The sequence below is a fragment of the Notolepis coatsorum genome (genome assembly GCF_963971535.1).
Source record: "Notolepis coatsorum genome assembly, chromosome: 14".
NCBI classification, from domain to species: Eukaryota; Metazoa; Chordata; class Actinopteri; order Aulopiformes; family Paralepididae; genus Notolepis; species Notolepis coatsorum.
In genome coordinates, this window is record NC_140178.1 from 71,468,560 (window position 1) to 71,483,761 (window position 15,202).

A 15,202-nucleotide genomic window follows, 5' to 3' on the forward strand; every position below is an offset into this window, starting at 1 on the left:
AGACCCACAGACGGCTGGACCCGTGAAGAAGTCCAAGCTAGAGAGCTGGGAGAGAGTGTGGGGATGCTGGGCAGCGGGGGGGGGGGGGGGGGCTCTGGCATCACTGGTGGTGAGGAGGAAACCAGCGGTGGCTGTAAGCAAACCTGGTCCAGTGGCGCCCCCTGCTGCCAGCAGCTCAGATTCCAGCGTGGCGGCGGCTAACTCTGCCAAACCCATCGTCCCACAGAAGGCGTCGTCGCTCAGCCTCCTCGGGGCGTATTCGGACAGCGACGGCAACGACAGCGAATGAGATGGAAGAATCCGCTTACGCTTCGACGAAGAAAAGAGCTTTGCTCGCAGACTCGCCCCTACGACGGACATACCACTGTATGGACGAGATGTGATTCCTCGTGACACACGCCGAAGAGTAATCAAAATGACATCCAAGCGAACTCTGTGTTTTGCCTGTGTGGTGGTGAGCAGGTACAACACTCGTTGAAACGAGACCAACGCGGGAGTCTCACAGACCAACGTGTTAAGTCCCACATCCTATAACGTTGCGGGTTTATAGTCGAGAGAAACGATAACGCCTGCATCTTTGGCGTGCAAATAAGATTTGTAAAAGAAAATGGATCAATTAAATTTTTTTGTTCCATTAAAGTCTGTTTTATTCCTTCAAAAAAATTAAATAAAAAGAGAAGAGACAGAGTTGTGTGGTAATGTGGTTTGTTGTGTAGTCACAGTTTGTAATGTGAAAGGAGGAAGAGAGAGAGGGAGATAGAGTTGAATAGAGGGAGCACAGGGGCGGGGTTTGCATTTTCGTGTGTGTGTGTGTGTGTGAGATCATATCTAGGAAGAGGGTGTGCATAAATACCAGGGAGTGGTTGATGGAGGAGAGGAGTGCGTTTACAGATGAAAAGAGAACGAGAGTGACAGGCTGGTTGACTTACCTCTGTTGGAAAGTAAAGGAGAGAGAGAGATACACACCTCTCCTCAGGCCATCATAAAATCACTGGAATCACACTTTTATGACATACCATGCTGAACTATGAACCCCATTTGCCTCAACCACACACACACACACACACACACACACACACACACATACCTGGTAAGCAAAGGGAATGTTAATGACTGAACGCATACAGTATATTACTCTCACATTGTCCATCAGCCAAGACAGTTCTTACAGTAACATTTAGTTTATTTCCCATTACAGAACCTGGTCTTATTACAGAACCTGGTCTTGTGACAGAACCTGGTCTTAGCCTGAACGTGTCTATTCTTACCCAAACGGTTCATGCGTTTTGCGAATCTGATTGGCCACTGACGTTTCTGGTCATGTGACATGTGCGCCCAATCGCGTGACGCGCCCATTTCCGCCTCGACCAGCAGCAAACCCTAACCCTAACCATTCTATCGCCATGCTCTAAGACAAACTAACCTTAACAACTTCGAAAGAGTGCTTAAGCTTAACCGGGGAAAGAACTTGCCGTCACACGATTGGTGCGACCAGAAACATCAGTGGGCAATCAGAGCGCAAAACGGGAACACGGAAGCATGCACCGTTTGGGTTAAGAATAGAGGCAGCCTGAACACCAGATAAGTGATAACTTACCTTTGTCCTGAAGGCACTATCTCAGCATAGAACACAAACTGACACAGTCCATCTAGAGAATGCAGACCTCTCTCTCTCTCTCTCTCTCTCTCTCTCGCTCTCTCTCTCTCTCTCTCTCGCTCTCTCTCTCTCTCTCTCTCTCTCTCTCTCTCTCTCTCTCTCTCTCTCTCTCTCTCTCTCTCTCTCTCTCTCTCTCTCTCTCTCTCTCTCTCTCTGTGTGTATGCTGTTGAACTTTGGTCTTGGAGGTCTATATAGTTCAGTGCTGTATTATTCATTCCTCCAGCTCCACTTCTCAATGGAGGAAGGTCAGTCAGGCTGCGTGTCAGTTTGAACGGGACCAGATCGGATTGTGATCAACATAGCTGTGACACAGTCCATCAGCACCTGGTGTAAACTTATCTTGGCTGATGGAGCTTGTTTGGGGGGGAAATAGAAGCATTAAGATGCACACACACACACACACACACACACACATTTTAATACTTTATTTGGTTCCACAAATTATATTACATAAACAGGGAATCAAATGTATTGGGGCCAAGCAGCACTGAACACTTAAGGGTACACATAGCACCTCCTTCTCCACGTGGCTAAGCTGCCAATAATAGCTGAGACAGAGCAATATTTGGCAATTTTTTTGGCTTTTCTTTTAGACATTGCAGCAATTCTCAGACCGCTCATGGTGCATTTGTGTATATGGCCAAGACTTCCGAACACAAGTACACTATATCTACACCTATACCCAAGGTCAGCCATCACACTGAGCAGTGGTTGGTATTTGATATACTTGTCCCGGAAGGCCTGGTCCATGTACAGATCAAAGGTACAGCCTACTTCTATTACCAGCACCTCCCTGTGGCTGGTGTCAACAAAAACAACGTCTGGTGTATTTGGTATGTTAGCAAAAAACATCGTTGGTAAGGCCAAACCACTCTGGTTTCACTCTGGCATGTTTGTACATGCTGCACTAGATGGTGATAAGTTCCGTACCACATCAGACACAATGTCCACAATACGGTCATGACGAGCGATGTACAGGTGTTTGTATACATTACATCTGTTTGTTATGTGTGCAATGGATTCTAGGTGTTGTGAATCCTGATGGTTTAAACAGAATGGACTGTGAGTTTGAGGATACCAAGTGGACAGATTGTATTGAGTGGGTAATACCTGCAGTCACACACACACACACAACACACAACACACACACAGGAGTCCTCGCCCCCCCAGGCTCAAGGCTACCTGACCAGAGATGGATCCACCCAGAGTGACTGTATACTATTACTCAGCATGTCTAGGAGGTGGTCAGCATTATATGCCCTACGCAGCATGGAGAGCTTGACTAAAGAGGGGTAAAGGAAGAGGGTTACGTAAAGGAACATCTGCTGAATGACATTATTAGTTTGAAATACTAATACCTTTCTAATACCTTTCTAAGACATCAACCATTTTGAAGTTGTTGCTCTGTGAAGTTGTTTTCTCTGTCAAATAATGCAAATAATTGCCAAAACATTTTAAATGAGCGACGGACACTGCACTGTTTGGCCACACATGATGCATTCATAACATGCCTTGTAACCATCAGGGAGGTAAGCATTTACAGATGTGCCACCTACTAGTACTCCCTAGTTGACTTTCTATCAACCGTCTACATAAAAGTATATATTCATGTAGTATATCCCACACTGATGTTGTATGAATCAGCTCTCTGGCTCACCCAGGGTATAATTAATATATGGACTATTTTATTTTATATGTTGACTGTTTCTTTAGAGGAAGAGATTATCTCTCTTTCCAACAGAGACATAATACATGTCTCTCTCTCTCTCTCTCTCTCTCTCTCTCTCTCTCTCTCTCTCTCTCTCTCTCTCTCTCTCTCTCTCTCTCTCTCTTCAGCTTGTTGAAATGTGACACTTTGGTTTCCATGCTGCAGTAGTACTCTCTTTCACTTCATATTTCCATAGTGTTGCCTAAGGCCTTTATCTTGTTAGGACAAGTCCTGCCTCAGTAGGAGAAGTGGAAGACGGGGGTTTGGGCTGGGTGGGGGGGGGGGGTTGACAGGGTGCCTGTCAAACCGGCCTGCGTGGCTGCCTGCCTGGTCTCACACCTGGGAGAGACAGGCTGGAAGGCTTCTGACAGCCATACTAGAATACTGCTGAGGATACCCAGTAGACCGGACGGTGAATGACTCTCTGTGATTGTTGTTGGAACATACAGTAACTACGCCCACAGAACTGTTGGGAGTCAGTCAGCCAGCCGGTGAGCTGCACAGAGCCGTTTCCAGTATGAAGTGAAACATGTGGGAAAATACAAAAAGGCTCTGAGGTGAGCGAGTGTGTATTTGGAACATAACCAATTTCTTCCTGTGTTGTCATTAGCCAGTCCACCAACAAGGCCAGTCAGCCAGCAGCCAAACAGCCAGAGTGGCAGTTAGCCAGAGACACAATGCTGTAACCTCCCAGTTCTTGTATGTATGAGTCACTGGATGTTCCACATTCTCTGTTATTAGAGGGAAGGGGTCACCAGCCTGCTCTGTTCCCTCTTTTCATTGGCTACTGGGCTGTCAGGGGGAAAAAAGATGGCTGCAAACAGGCCTGTAAACCTTTGGACATCTCACTGTTACTAGGGAGGCCCGTGTTCCGTTAATAAGCTGTGTGTCTTGTCTGTCTGAGTTGTCTGAGTACTGTGTTGTCTAGGAGGGGTAAAGTCTCTATGGATCAAGCTGATCTTAAAGGAACATGCCAACCTTTTGGGAAATTAGCTTATTTGCCATCTACCCTGGAGTTAGACAAGCAGATACATACCCTTTTCTTCTCTGTGCATGCATTAGGCTTAGGGAACAGCCACACCGTTAGCCTAGCTTAGCGTCATTCACTGGAAGTAGGTGTGCCAGTGTAGCCTAGTTCCCAACAGTCACGAAATACACCCCAAATACAACTCCAAAACTTTCCTGTAAACATGCTGTGACCTGTGTATTTACCACGTGGAGAAATAAAATTTAAATTAGACATTAGACTCGTTTTTCAAAAAACAAAAAGTTTTTGAGGTGATGAAATCACTGCGCCCAGGCAGTGAGAGGCATGACAGGGGGGGCCTTGAGATTATAATATTTTTTTTTTTTTTTTTTTTTATTACAGAAAATGATCACTAAAGTGCTATCTGTTGCAGCTGCACTGTTCTCCATGAAAATACCATATTTGGATAAGTTTGACCATTTCTCAAATCTGAAAATCATTATTTAATAAAACACAAAGGATCACCAAGTTACTCTCGATAAAAAAATACTTTACAGACAACATTGAGACAAAGCTTCCTGACACATCTCCATCCAAACTCTTGGAAGAACTCATTGAAATCTCATCTGATACCACCTGGAGAGCTAGTTTCAGAGTGTGGTGCTGAGTACCTCATGTTGCAGCAGTTAAGGTGTTGATACCATTCAGCACCACATATCTGTGTGAAGCTGGCTTTTCATCCATGACAGCTCTGAAAACAAAATATAGGGCCAAGTTGAGCCTTGAGGATGACATGCGTGTTGCCTTGTCAAAGACCGACAGCAATAAAGACTGTTTGCTTATTTCCTATGTTCGCTTTGTAAATTCCCAGTCACTGAGTGAAGATCTGCTGTTTTGCAAATATGTCAAAAACAGAGCGACAGCTGATGAGCTCTTCAAAATTATTGACAGTTACCTGACAGAACATGGACTGAAATGGGAGAACTGTGTGGGCTTTTGCTCTGACGGTGCGCAGGCCATGGCAGGGAAAAGGAGGGGGCTACAGGCGCTCATCAAGGGGGTCTCGCCAAACGCGCAATGGACGCACTGTAAATTCACAGTGAGGCGCCATCGTCAAGACAGCTTAGCCCTGAGCTGAATGAGGTTTTGACAGAAGTTATAAACGTGGTAAATTTCATCCAAACCCGAGCCCTGAAAGCGCGCCTGGTCTCTGCGCTGTGTGAGGAGATGGGAGCTGACCATTTTGCAGTGCTGTTTCACAGCGAGGCAAGGTGGCTCTTGCGAGGGAAGGTGTTGTCAATTTGAAAGGTCACGATATTGGTGTTATTTCAATAAATTTAAACATGGCCCATTTCATGACTATTTTGTTGGGGCGAGGGGGGGGGGGGGGGGGCCCAAGATATTTTGGTCCGCCAAAGGGGGGCCTGACAGAAAAAGTTTGAGAAGCACTGGTGTAGCCCATGGGAGAGTGACAGAGCAGAGAGGGCAGTGAACGAGGGGGAATTGAGATCTGACAGCAAATGAGACGGCTTCAGAGGCAGTGACACGCCTGAATGTTTACACTCAAACAGGAAGAGGAAGTAAACACTTACACAAGAGTCTGATACCGCTAGTCAGATACAACGTGTGGGGGTGGGGGTGTGGTGGTGGTCGGTCTATTCTTGTAACCTTTGCCTCGAACAGCTTTAGGCCTAGTAGCAGTTTCAGTCCCATTCAGGCTCATACACTAACTAACCAACACAGAACAATTAAGTGTACTGAACTAAAAGTGTTTCTATTCTTATCAATGTTCTGCTGTTGAAGTGGTTTTGATGATAGCGGCTCACTGAAGTATCGCAGATAATGGCGATATTGTGTTTGTTATTATGTTAATTTGTGTGATTTGAGGGGGATTGGGATCATTCTATATCACTTGCGTCTTGCGTGTCCTTTTCAAGGTCGCACACGCGGATCACCACTTCTTAATTTGTTTTTCACTATGTGCTTTTTCAACAGTTCTCGAGACATTTGAGTCTTGTGAACGTTTGAAAGAATGAAACATCAACGTTAACATATGCAAAAGTGATGTTCGTGTGTGGGGATTTGTTTTTCTATACGGATGTTTGGGGATGTACATGTTATTTCTGTCTGGTGACCAAAATAGAAAAGATAAACCATGAAACAAACAAAAAAATAATGCTAATTGGCCTATCAAACCCTGCCCTCTTTTCTTGAAACTCCAAATCACAACTGCTGCTTCCCTTGGACAAACATTATTCGCCTGTATGCTCCGCCAAAGATCCCGCCATACCAGGGTAGAACAGAATTGACATGAGGATAATTTCCCCCAATATTAAAATCCGATACCAAGAGTGATGTGTAATATGTCGGAAATCAAAGCAAAGAGATTTGATTTTCTGTGTTTTCTTGTACAGAATCAAGTTTATATCTCTCAATAGAATAGAGAGAAAATAATGGATTGTATCTATCTCGGTAATTCTTTTGTCCAATGCCCCAAAACGAATGGTCTTAGTCTATACTCGCCAGTAAAAGTAATGAATAAAATCAGTACTCTTCATTGGCTGATACTTAAAAGGTCTAAAGCTGGGGGGGAAAAGCAGCTTGAATCATACATGATCCCATTCTCCCTGCTTATATGAACCCTCAGTAAATCATACAACAATTCACCCCATGCTCTGCCTTCAAGCTCCCTGCCAGATTGATTTGTTTAGTTTCCCCCCGATTTTGACGTGTCTCTCTGGGGCGTCATCAGATGTTAAAACAGTCAATGTTTTTCCCAACGTTTCTCCACGTTCCTTTCACCAAGATCACTATCCTATACTACTCTGCCATACTACCTCTATACTATACTACTCTTACTCTACCATACTACCTGTATCCTATACTACTCTGCCATACTACCTGTATCCTATACTACTCTGCCATACTACCTCTATACTATACTACTCTTACTCTACCATACTACCTGTATCCTATACTACTCTGCCATACTACCTGTATCCTATACTACTCTTACTCTACCATACTACCTGTATCCTATACTACTCTGCCATACTACCTGTATCCTATACTACTCTGCCATACTACCTGTATCCTATACTACTCTTACTCTACCATACTACCTGTATCCTATACTACTCTTACTCTACCATACTACCTGTATCCTATACTACTCTGCCATACTACCTGTATCCTATACTACTCTGCCATACTACCTGTATCCTATACTACTCTGCCATACTACCTGTATCCTATACTACTCTGCCATACTACCTGTATCCTATACTACTCTGCCATACTACCTGTATCCTATACTACTCTGCCATACTACCTGTATCCTATACTACTCTGCCATACTACCTGTATCCTATACTACTCTGCCGTCTGGCTTTCAGAACTGTGTGTCACAGCACACCGCACTGATCAGAGCAAACGGCAACAACAGTAAGACAAGTGGCACTCCCCGACACACAGACAGACAGACAGACAGACAGACTCACTCGCAGACAGACACACGGACACATACACTCACTTACACAGACACACACACACTCACTCACAGACACAGACACACACTCACTCACAGACACACTCACAGACACACACACACTCACTCACAGACACATACACACAGCACAGACACACACTCACTCACAGACACACTCGCAGACACACACTCACACACTCACTCACTCACTCACTCACACACACTCACAAGAGCTGGAGAGAGAAAGTCGAAAGACTAATGTCGTCTGTTGTTGGATGCAGCACCTGACGTGTTGCTTTTAACATCAGCTGACTTGATTGTTGTCAAACAGTGTGTGTATGGTGTATCATCTGTCTTTATTTAAGACGAGGGGAGGAGACTATACAATATCCTTCCATCCCAGGATACATCAGTGAAATCAACTGTATTCACAATGTCAAGAGGTTTGTGAGTTTGGCTACTGTATACACATGTTATACATCTAACATTTTACTGTACTAGATCTATTGCAGGGCTGAATTCAACTTCCTGTCATCTTGTATTTGTCTCAAGTCATGTCTATTTTGACTTGGACTTGTCTTGGTCCTTGCCCACTGATGGATGAGCCACACCCCCACATCTACTCGCAGAAGTCCAAGTCTATTTATTGTATGTTATAACTTAATGACATTGTATTGTGTATGTGTGTGTGTACAGATTGAGAGGCGGATGGAGCTGGTACGCCTGGTGTCTCACAACGCCCACAAGAGGCTGGTGTCCTGTCTGCAGGGTCAGCTGGGCACGGACACGGAGAAGAGACATGTAAGTAACGCTCTCCTCCATCACAACAGTATTAGCATAATTTTCGTTCACCTCACAGTAAGTAAGTAAGTCAAACTTAATTTTTATAGCGCCCTTCAGCACGAGTGCACAGAGTGCTTCACAGCATTTTAAAACATCAGTGAAAATACAAGAATTAAAACATGTGAAGAGAGGAAAAAACATAAAAATTAGCTAAAACAACAGAATATACACAAAAAAAGACGGAAAGAAAGGGGCTATAGGTGTTTAAAAAGCCTACCTGTAGAAGTAGGTTTTTAGCTGCCTTTTAGCTCTGAGGGAGCGGTTTTCAGATTTAAAGGGAGGGCATCACCGCAAAAGCTCAGTCCCCTTTTGTTTTGAGTCTGGTCCTGGGCACCACCGGGGTGGGTGGGTGGGGGGGGGGGGGGGGGGTGGACTGTGTTTTACCGTGTACATTTTTACAATATTGTCGTCAATGACCTTCCTCTTTTTAATTCTGTAAATATACTGCAACATTGCAGATTGCACAAGTGAATATTAGCAACGTTCCACAGAGTCCTGCTTGAGTTACATTATAAGCAAACATGTCTCCCCCTGGAAACATGATATGGAGAGACAAGTCATTATCAGTATAGTGACTGTGTTGTGTGCATCTATTCTTACATAACACAGTGGCTCTCAGGAGAAAGATATTCAGCACTGGCCTCCCGCCAGCCTCTTTGCTATCACTGCTGAGTACACCCACCCCAGCCGCACTCACACCAACAAGAACGCTGAAAAAACTCAGGAAAATCTCTGTCATTGTCTAAATCACGCTTACGGTTTCAATAAAATAAACAACAACATAACTGGAATGTCTAATAGAATTTCTGTGTCTGTATCTAATTTTATTTTTTTAAGATTTATTTTTTGGCGTTTTATCGCTTTATTGCTACTGGGCAGTCCAGTAGAGAGAGACGGAGGAGGAATGGGAGACAGAGTGGGGGGAAGACATTCGGCAAATAACGACGGGTTCGGGAGTCGAACCCGGGTTGGCCGTGCGACGCGTGCGTGCTATGTGGTTCTCATGTGTATCTCATTTAAGCTGTGTTTAAAAAAAAATTTTTTTTAGATAAACTTCATTTCCCAGCATGCTTGTGTGTTTGTCCCACCCTAGAAAAAGCTGCCCCTGACATCGCTGTCCCAGGCCATGCAGGATGGAGGGAGTCAGCTGGGGGACGAGAGTCTGATTGGGTGAGTCTGGAAACCTGGGCCCTCATTCATCAACGTGGCGTAGAAAATGTTCTATTTCCACACGTAAGCACAGAATGTAGAATCAGTGCACGCACAGAAAAAACGGGATTCACCACACGTGCGTACGCAGGTTCTACGCACACCTGTCATGATGAATATGACTTTGATCCTACGTTTGAGCTTGTGCACTGTTTTAAGTATTTGCATACCAGAACCGCCCCGATTAACCATATACGGTAATGGAATACCCCCATGAAATGTGGAAAAATGGACTAAGCCGAGGGAAGCGTGTTATGAGACAGGCTGACAGACGTGTACACTTACGGTGATGTCGGATATGATATCTATTAACCATTGCTGCCTGGGCAGCGCAAACACTAATAAAGACCGTGCTGGAATATGACTGCCTTTTCCCGTGTTGTTTGATTAATACCCAGGGATTAAAGTTCTCCTCAATTTTATTCCAAATCGCGATGGATCTTCCGTCAATTTTCTACCTGCTGCATATGATTTCTAGAGGCATACTACAATCTATTTTGATGTCAGTATTGGGTAGCCTATATAAACAATAATACGAGAGCATATACAAGAACAATGAATCTCACTGCATGTATGATGTAGCCTGCCTTTCAATACATGAACTTGAATTCCATCATGTTTGTGTGCGGGACTTACAAGGCTGTTGTCACAATGGGTGGTACCGGTACAGTAATAACAGTCTACACAATATCATGATGGACCATGCCATAGCCTATGTTCTATTATGACATGATCTGTGAGACAAATGTTCTAGAATGTTTGATTAAGATATCATACTCTGACAGCATGCCTATGATCAACAAAAACGCGAACTTGAATCCCATCATCATATTTACATAGTCTGTCCACTATCTGGTGTCATTGCAATGCGTTTTTTATTCTTTCTTATACAGTAAAAAGGGGGAAGAACACTATATCGTGGGTAGGGGTGGACGGTATAAACGGTATACGGTATAAACGGTATTAATTTGCTCTACGGTATGGATTTTGACTATACCGTTTAACCGGTAGAGCAGCTCTAAAATAGCAATGACGTCATGTAACCACAGCGCGACTATTTCAATCGCATTTGCCCCTAAAAATAGATAGAATTAGTCATAGATAATAGATATGTGCAAACTGGAAAAAGTTATTTAGGAGGCATCGCGCAGTGGGCGTGTCAACACGCAATTGTCATTTCATAATAAACACATATCACCGCGGCACACAGCAAGTTTCAATTTCAGTTCCTGGCATTTTTAACCAGTGGAGAAAGGTAAGATATTTCCCTATCGTTTTTCTTATATGAATTATTCTACGTTAATAAAACATACCTGGTGATCAACTACAGTTTGCTGTAAACATTACGATATGTGTGTAGTGTTATGATAACGACGGCAGCAGCGGGAGCCGGGAGGACGGCGTGCAGCAGTGGATTTGCGAATAGCATGCAGCTGCAGAGCCGCAGAGCCAGTGGCTCTTTCAGGTCTGGTCACAGGCCCGTCAAACAGCGCCCCCCCACCCAACGGCTGAATTGCCAATGGCTGAAATGAATGACCTGAAAGAGCCCCTGGCTCTGCGGCTCTGCAGCTACATATGCTTCTAGCAAAATCCAGCCCCGCTGTTTGCAATGGGAGCAGGAGTCTCGACTCGGGACTTATTTTATATGGAATATAATGACTTTATACGCAAAAGTAGCCTAGTTTTAAGTTAAAATATTATAAATCTACATGCCTTGAGGATGTCATTCTTTATATAGCCTGCCTATCAGGCAAAAAAAATTATTCTAACAGAAACACTGATACCGTGATATATACCGTTACCGTCTATGCTTCAAATTATACCGTGATATAAATTTTAGACCATACCGTCCACCCCTAATCGTGGGTGTTCATATGACTTGTATTCTGCTTACAGCTTCGAAATTCCACTTGTTTCGTTTAACGTAAAGCCTTTTAAATATAATCAAAACGTTCCCGTGTTTCTGCGGTCTGTGCGCAAAATAATAACGAGTTGAGCTACGCGGAGCGCAGTCAGTCAGTACACCCCGTATATTCCGATAACGCTATATAAACCATGCTGCATTCATTCTGAGAGAAAGATATATTATTCCAAATGCTATTTATAGGGTTTTGACCATAATTACACTACTGTTGCTATTTTACAATGAACTATAATGAATTACGGTTCATACAGAACATGCCAGTGTTGAAACTAATGCACAGAAGCTCATTTCCTTGTTGTAATAATATGTTCTACCACTGGGCGTCAGCTAAGTGTGCTCCGAGCTGTGCGTACACATAAGCACGAAGTCAAGTTCAAGTTGAAATTGATGAATCCCACTCTTTGCTTAGAAATGGTCGTACGCACAGGTTAAGCACATATCCGTGCGTAAGACACGTTGATGAATGAGGGCCCTGGTACACTTAAAATAATATATCCATGAAATATAAGGAAATTCATAGTAAATTCACAATACATTATAGGCATATAAGATGTATGGAGCCTGGTATGACTAGTGGCTCCTGGACCATGATATATTGATAATCCATCTATATAGCTGTATACTCTACGTTAAAGGAAAACAACATGATGGGAAATGTGCTTACCTCATTCTCCAGGGTCAGACAAGAAGATGGATACCAATTTCCTCTCTGTGCGTTCCAAATTAATGGAGGCGGATACGGACCACTACCGGGTCCCCGGGGAGAGGTGTTTTTGTCCAACAGCCAGGCTAGCTGATCCGTATCCGCTTCCATTCATTTGTGCTGTGCTAGGCTAGCTTGCAGCCAGATAACCGTCTGCCGAACTCACAGAGAGGAAATTGGTGTCCATCTTCTTGTCTGACTCTAGAGAAGATGGTAAACGCATTTCCCATAACGTTGGCGTGTTCCTTTATTACAAGACACTTAACTTCATAGGGTTCAAAACCAGAATACTTAAAACAATTTAAAAGAAAAGTGCAAAAAAAACAATGCTTAAGATTCCTAGAAAGCATGCAGCATGACATTCATGGTTCCTTTCAGGGGCATAATTAATTTATCAGACGGGACCGAGTCTACCAAAAAACTAAAAAACAAAGTATTTCATCATTCATCATCGTTCGATGACACAAGATAAGACCAGAAGCAGTAGTTAAGTGAAACACAAGGAATTTCAAAAGTTAAACAAAGAGGCCTGAGGCCTGTGTTTGCGTTGGGCTACTTTTACATGAACATGTACTCCCCAACCTGAGGAATGTGGTGATACATTTCTCACTCTCACACACTCTCTCCCTCTCCCGTGTGTGTGTGTGTGTGTGTGTGTGTGTGTGTGTGTGTGTGTGTGTGTGTGTGTGTGTGTGTGTGTGTGTGTGTGTGTGTGTGTGTGTGTGTGTGTGTGTGTGTGTGTGTGTGTGTGTGTGTGTGTGTGTGTGTGTGTGTGTGTGTGTGTGTGTGTGTGTGTGTGTGTGTGTGTGTGTGTGTGTGTGTGTGTGTGTGTGTGTGTGTGTGTGCGTGTGCGAGCAGTAAGATGATGGATGTGTGTGGGGAGGCAGAGAACAAACTAGCGTCAGAACTCATGCAGCACGAGGTCCAGATTGAAAGGGACATTCTGGATCCTCTCAACCAACTTGCTGAGGTAAACACGCATGCACACACACACACACACATGCACGCACTCACACACGTACACACACAGCGACTTCTCCCTATTCTTTATTATTCAATTATATAGATGAGTATAATACTTTATCAGCCTGTGACCTAAATGTAAGGGACCCAGGCTAATATAAAGATTATAATACTGGTGTCATTTGAGAGAGCCAACAAAAACAAGCCTGCAACCCAAAGGTTCTGAGCTATAGTTTTAAGAAAAACTGCTGCAGACCACACTACAGTATTCCTCATATACACAGTTGTAAGTGTTCTCTTATAGATTTGTACATAACCATGTGATCTCATTACAGTGTAATTTACCATGTATGCGTAAAGCAGCACCCGTCTTCAAGGCCTTCAGTAGGTTTTCTGATCTGCACCGTTTGCCCTCCACCTTGTACTGTTTGTGGTGTAATTCCATTGTCTTGTGTTTCATACGGAGATCAATTCATGTTAACAGCGGGGATATCCATTTACCAGTAATGATTAGATTGATTGTTTTGCGTCCTGTATGGCCGTCGTACACTGAAACAAAGCTCGGTCGTCTCTACTGTTGGCGTCTTAGGTGGACATTCCCAACATATTGAAACAGAGGAAGCAGCTGGCCAAGCTGGTTCTGGACTATGACTCAGCCAAGGCCAGGTACTGTGATGTGAAAAGGTGGAGTGTATGAGAAAGACCTATGGCTCTGACGGTACTAAACATCTGAAATGCTGCTGTGCTGAAGCACTCTGTTTTTTACCATTTTCTTATCAACCGTATTGTGTAAACATCTAAAATACTGGGTTGATATGTCTATTTTATCTGCCAATGTTACGTATATTTCATGTGTGTCCGTGACAATCAAACCATAAACAAAGAGGCCTATTAAGATGTTGGGTCCTAATATGAAAAAGTATGTAATTTAATGTTGTATGCCTTATCTTGACTTCTATTTAGCTGCAGTCTATTTTATGCTAAATGTATGCTTATTTTATGTCTACACTTTCTGCATTGCTCTTGATGTGCCAATTTTGTGCTAATTTTATGCCTATGTCTTTTTTACTGATTCTAATTCTTATATGAAAGGTGCTATACAAATACATTATTATTATGATTATTATTATTGTGATGTAGGCATGGGCAATATGATGATATTATAGTTTACGTATCATGCATGTGGCCACGATAATGGCCCTCGCATGTCCCAGATTACAGAACAATATTATTTAATTATGCACGCCTGTTATGAATCTAGTCTACAGTCAGTCTGTCTCTCTCCTTTTCTCTCTTGCTTCACTGCATTATTGTAGTCTATCAAAAAAGGTAACATGATGTGAGCCTAAGTTCTGACCCTGTATATAACGCATGTAGCTTAACTTAATGGAGAAACTTTGGAAAGATGTCAGCTCTCGTTATTTGCAATATAATGCAAATTTGCACTGACGTGGCGGTCAACAGTGGACATTCACTTTCACACTGAACTCTTGAGTCCCCCCCACGGTAGCCTCCTAGCTCTCCAAACTGCGCAACGTAAAATACGGTAACCCATAGGTACAAACAATAGTCTATATTCAGATACAACCGAACAATCACCAACTGAAAAGGTTTAGTTAGGTTTAAGCAAACGGAACACGGATTCACAATGACTTACTAAACCGAAGATAACTTTACATTGTTTCCGAGGATGACTGACCACTACATGTAGGATAGAAGCGGCGGCTAGCTTCGCTAGCA

The 15,202-nt window shown here is 43.4% G+C and overlaps 1 protein-coding gene across 3 annotated transcripts in view; it reads left to right on the forward strand.

The window, feature by feature from the left end:
• arhgap17b (Rho GTPase activating protein 17b) overlaps nucleotides 1-15,202 on the forward strand; it is a 69,480-nt gene that overhangs the window by 29,975 nt on the left and 24,303 nt on the right. For all 3 annotated transcript variants that reach the window (XM_084329652.1, XM_084329653.1, XM_084329654.1), the window contains exons 3-6: nucleotides 8,517-8,621; nucleotides 9,757-9,833; nucleotides 13,358-13,469; nucleotides 14,052-14,128. In XM_084329652.1, coding sequence (XP_084185778.1) covers nucleotides 8,517-8,621; nucleotides 9,757-9,833; nucleotides 13,358-13,469; nucleotides 14,052-14,128 — 371 coding nt within the window. The remainder of the gene's footprint in view (nucleotides 1-8,516; nucleotides 8,622-9,756; nucleotides 9,834-13,357; nucleotides 13,470-14,051; nucleotides 14,129-15,202) is intronic.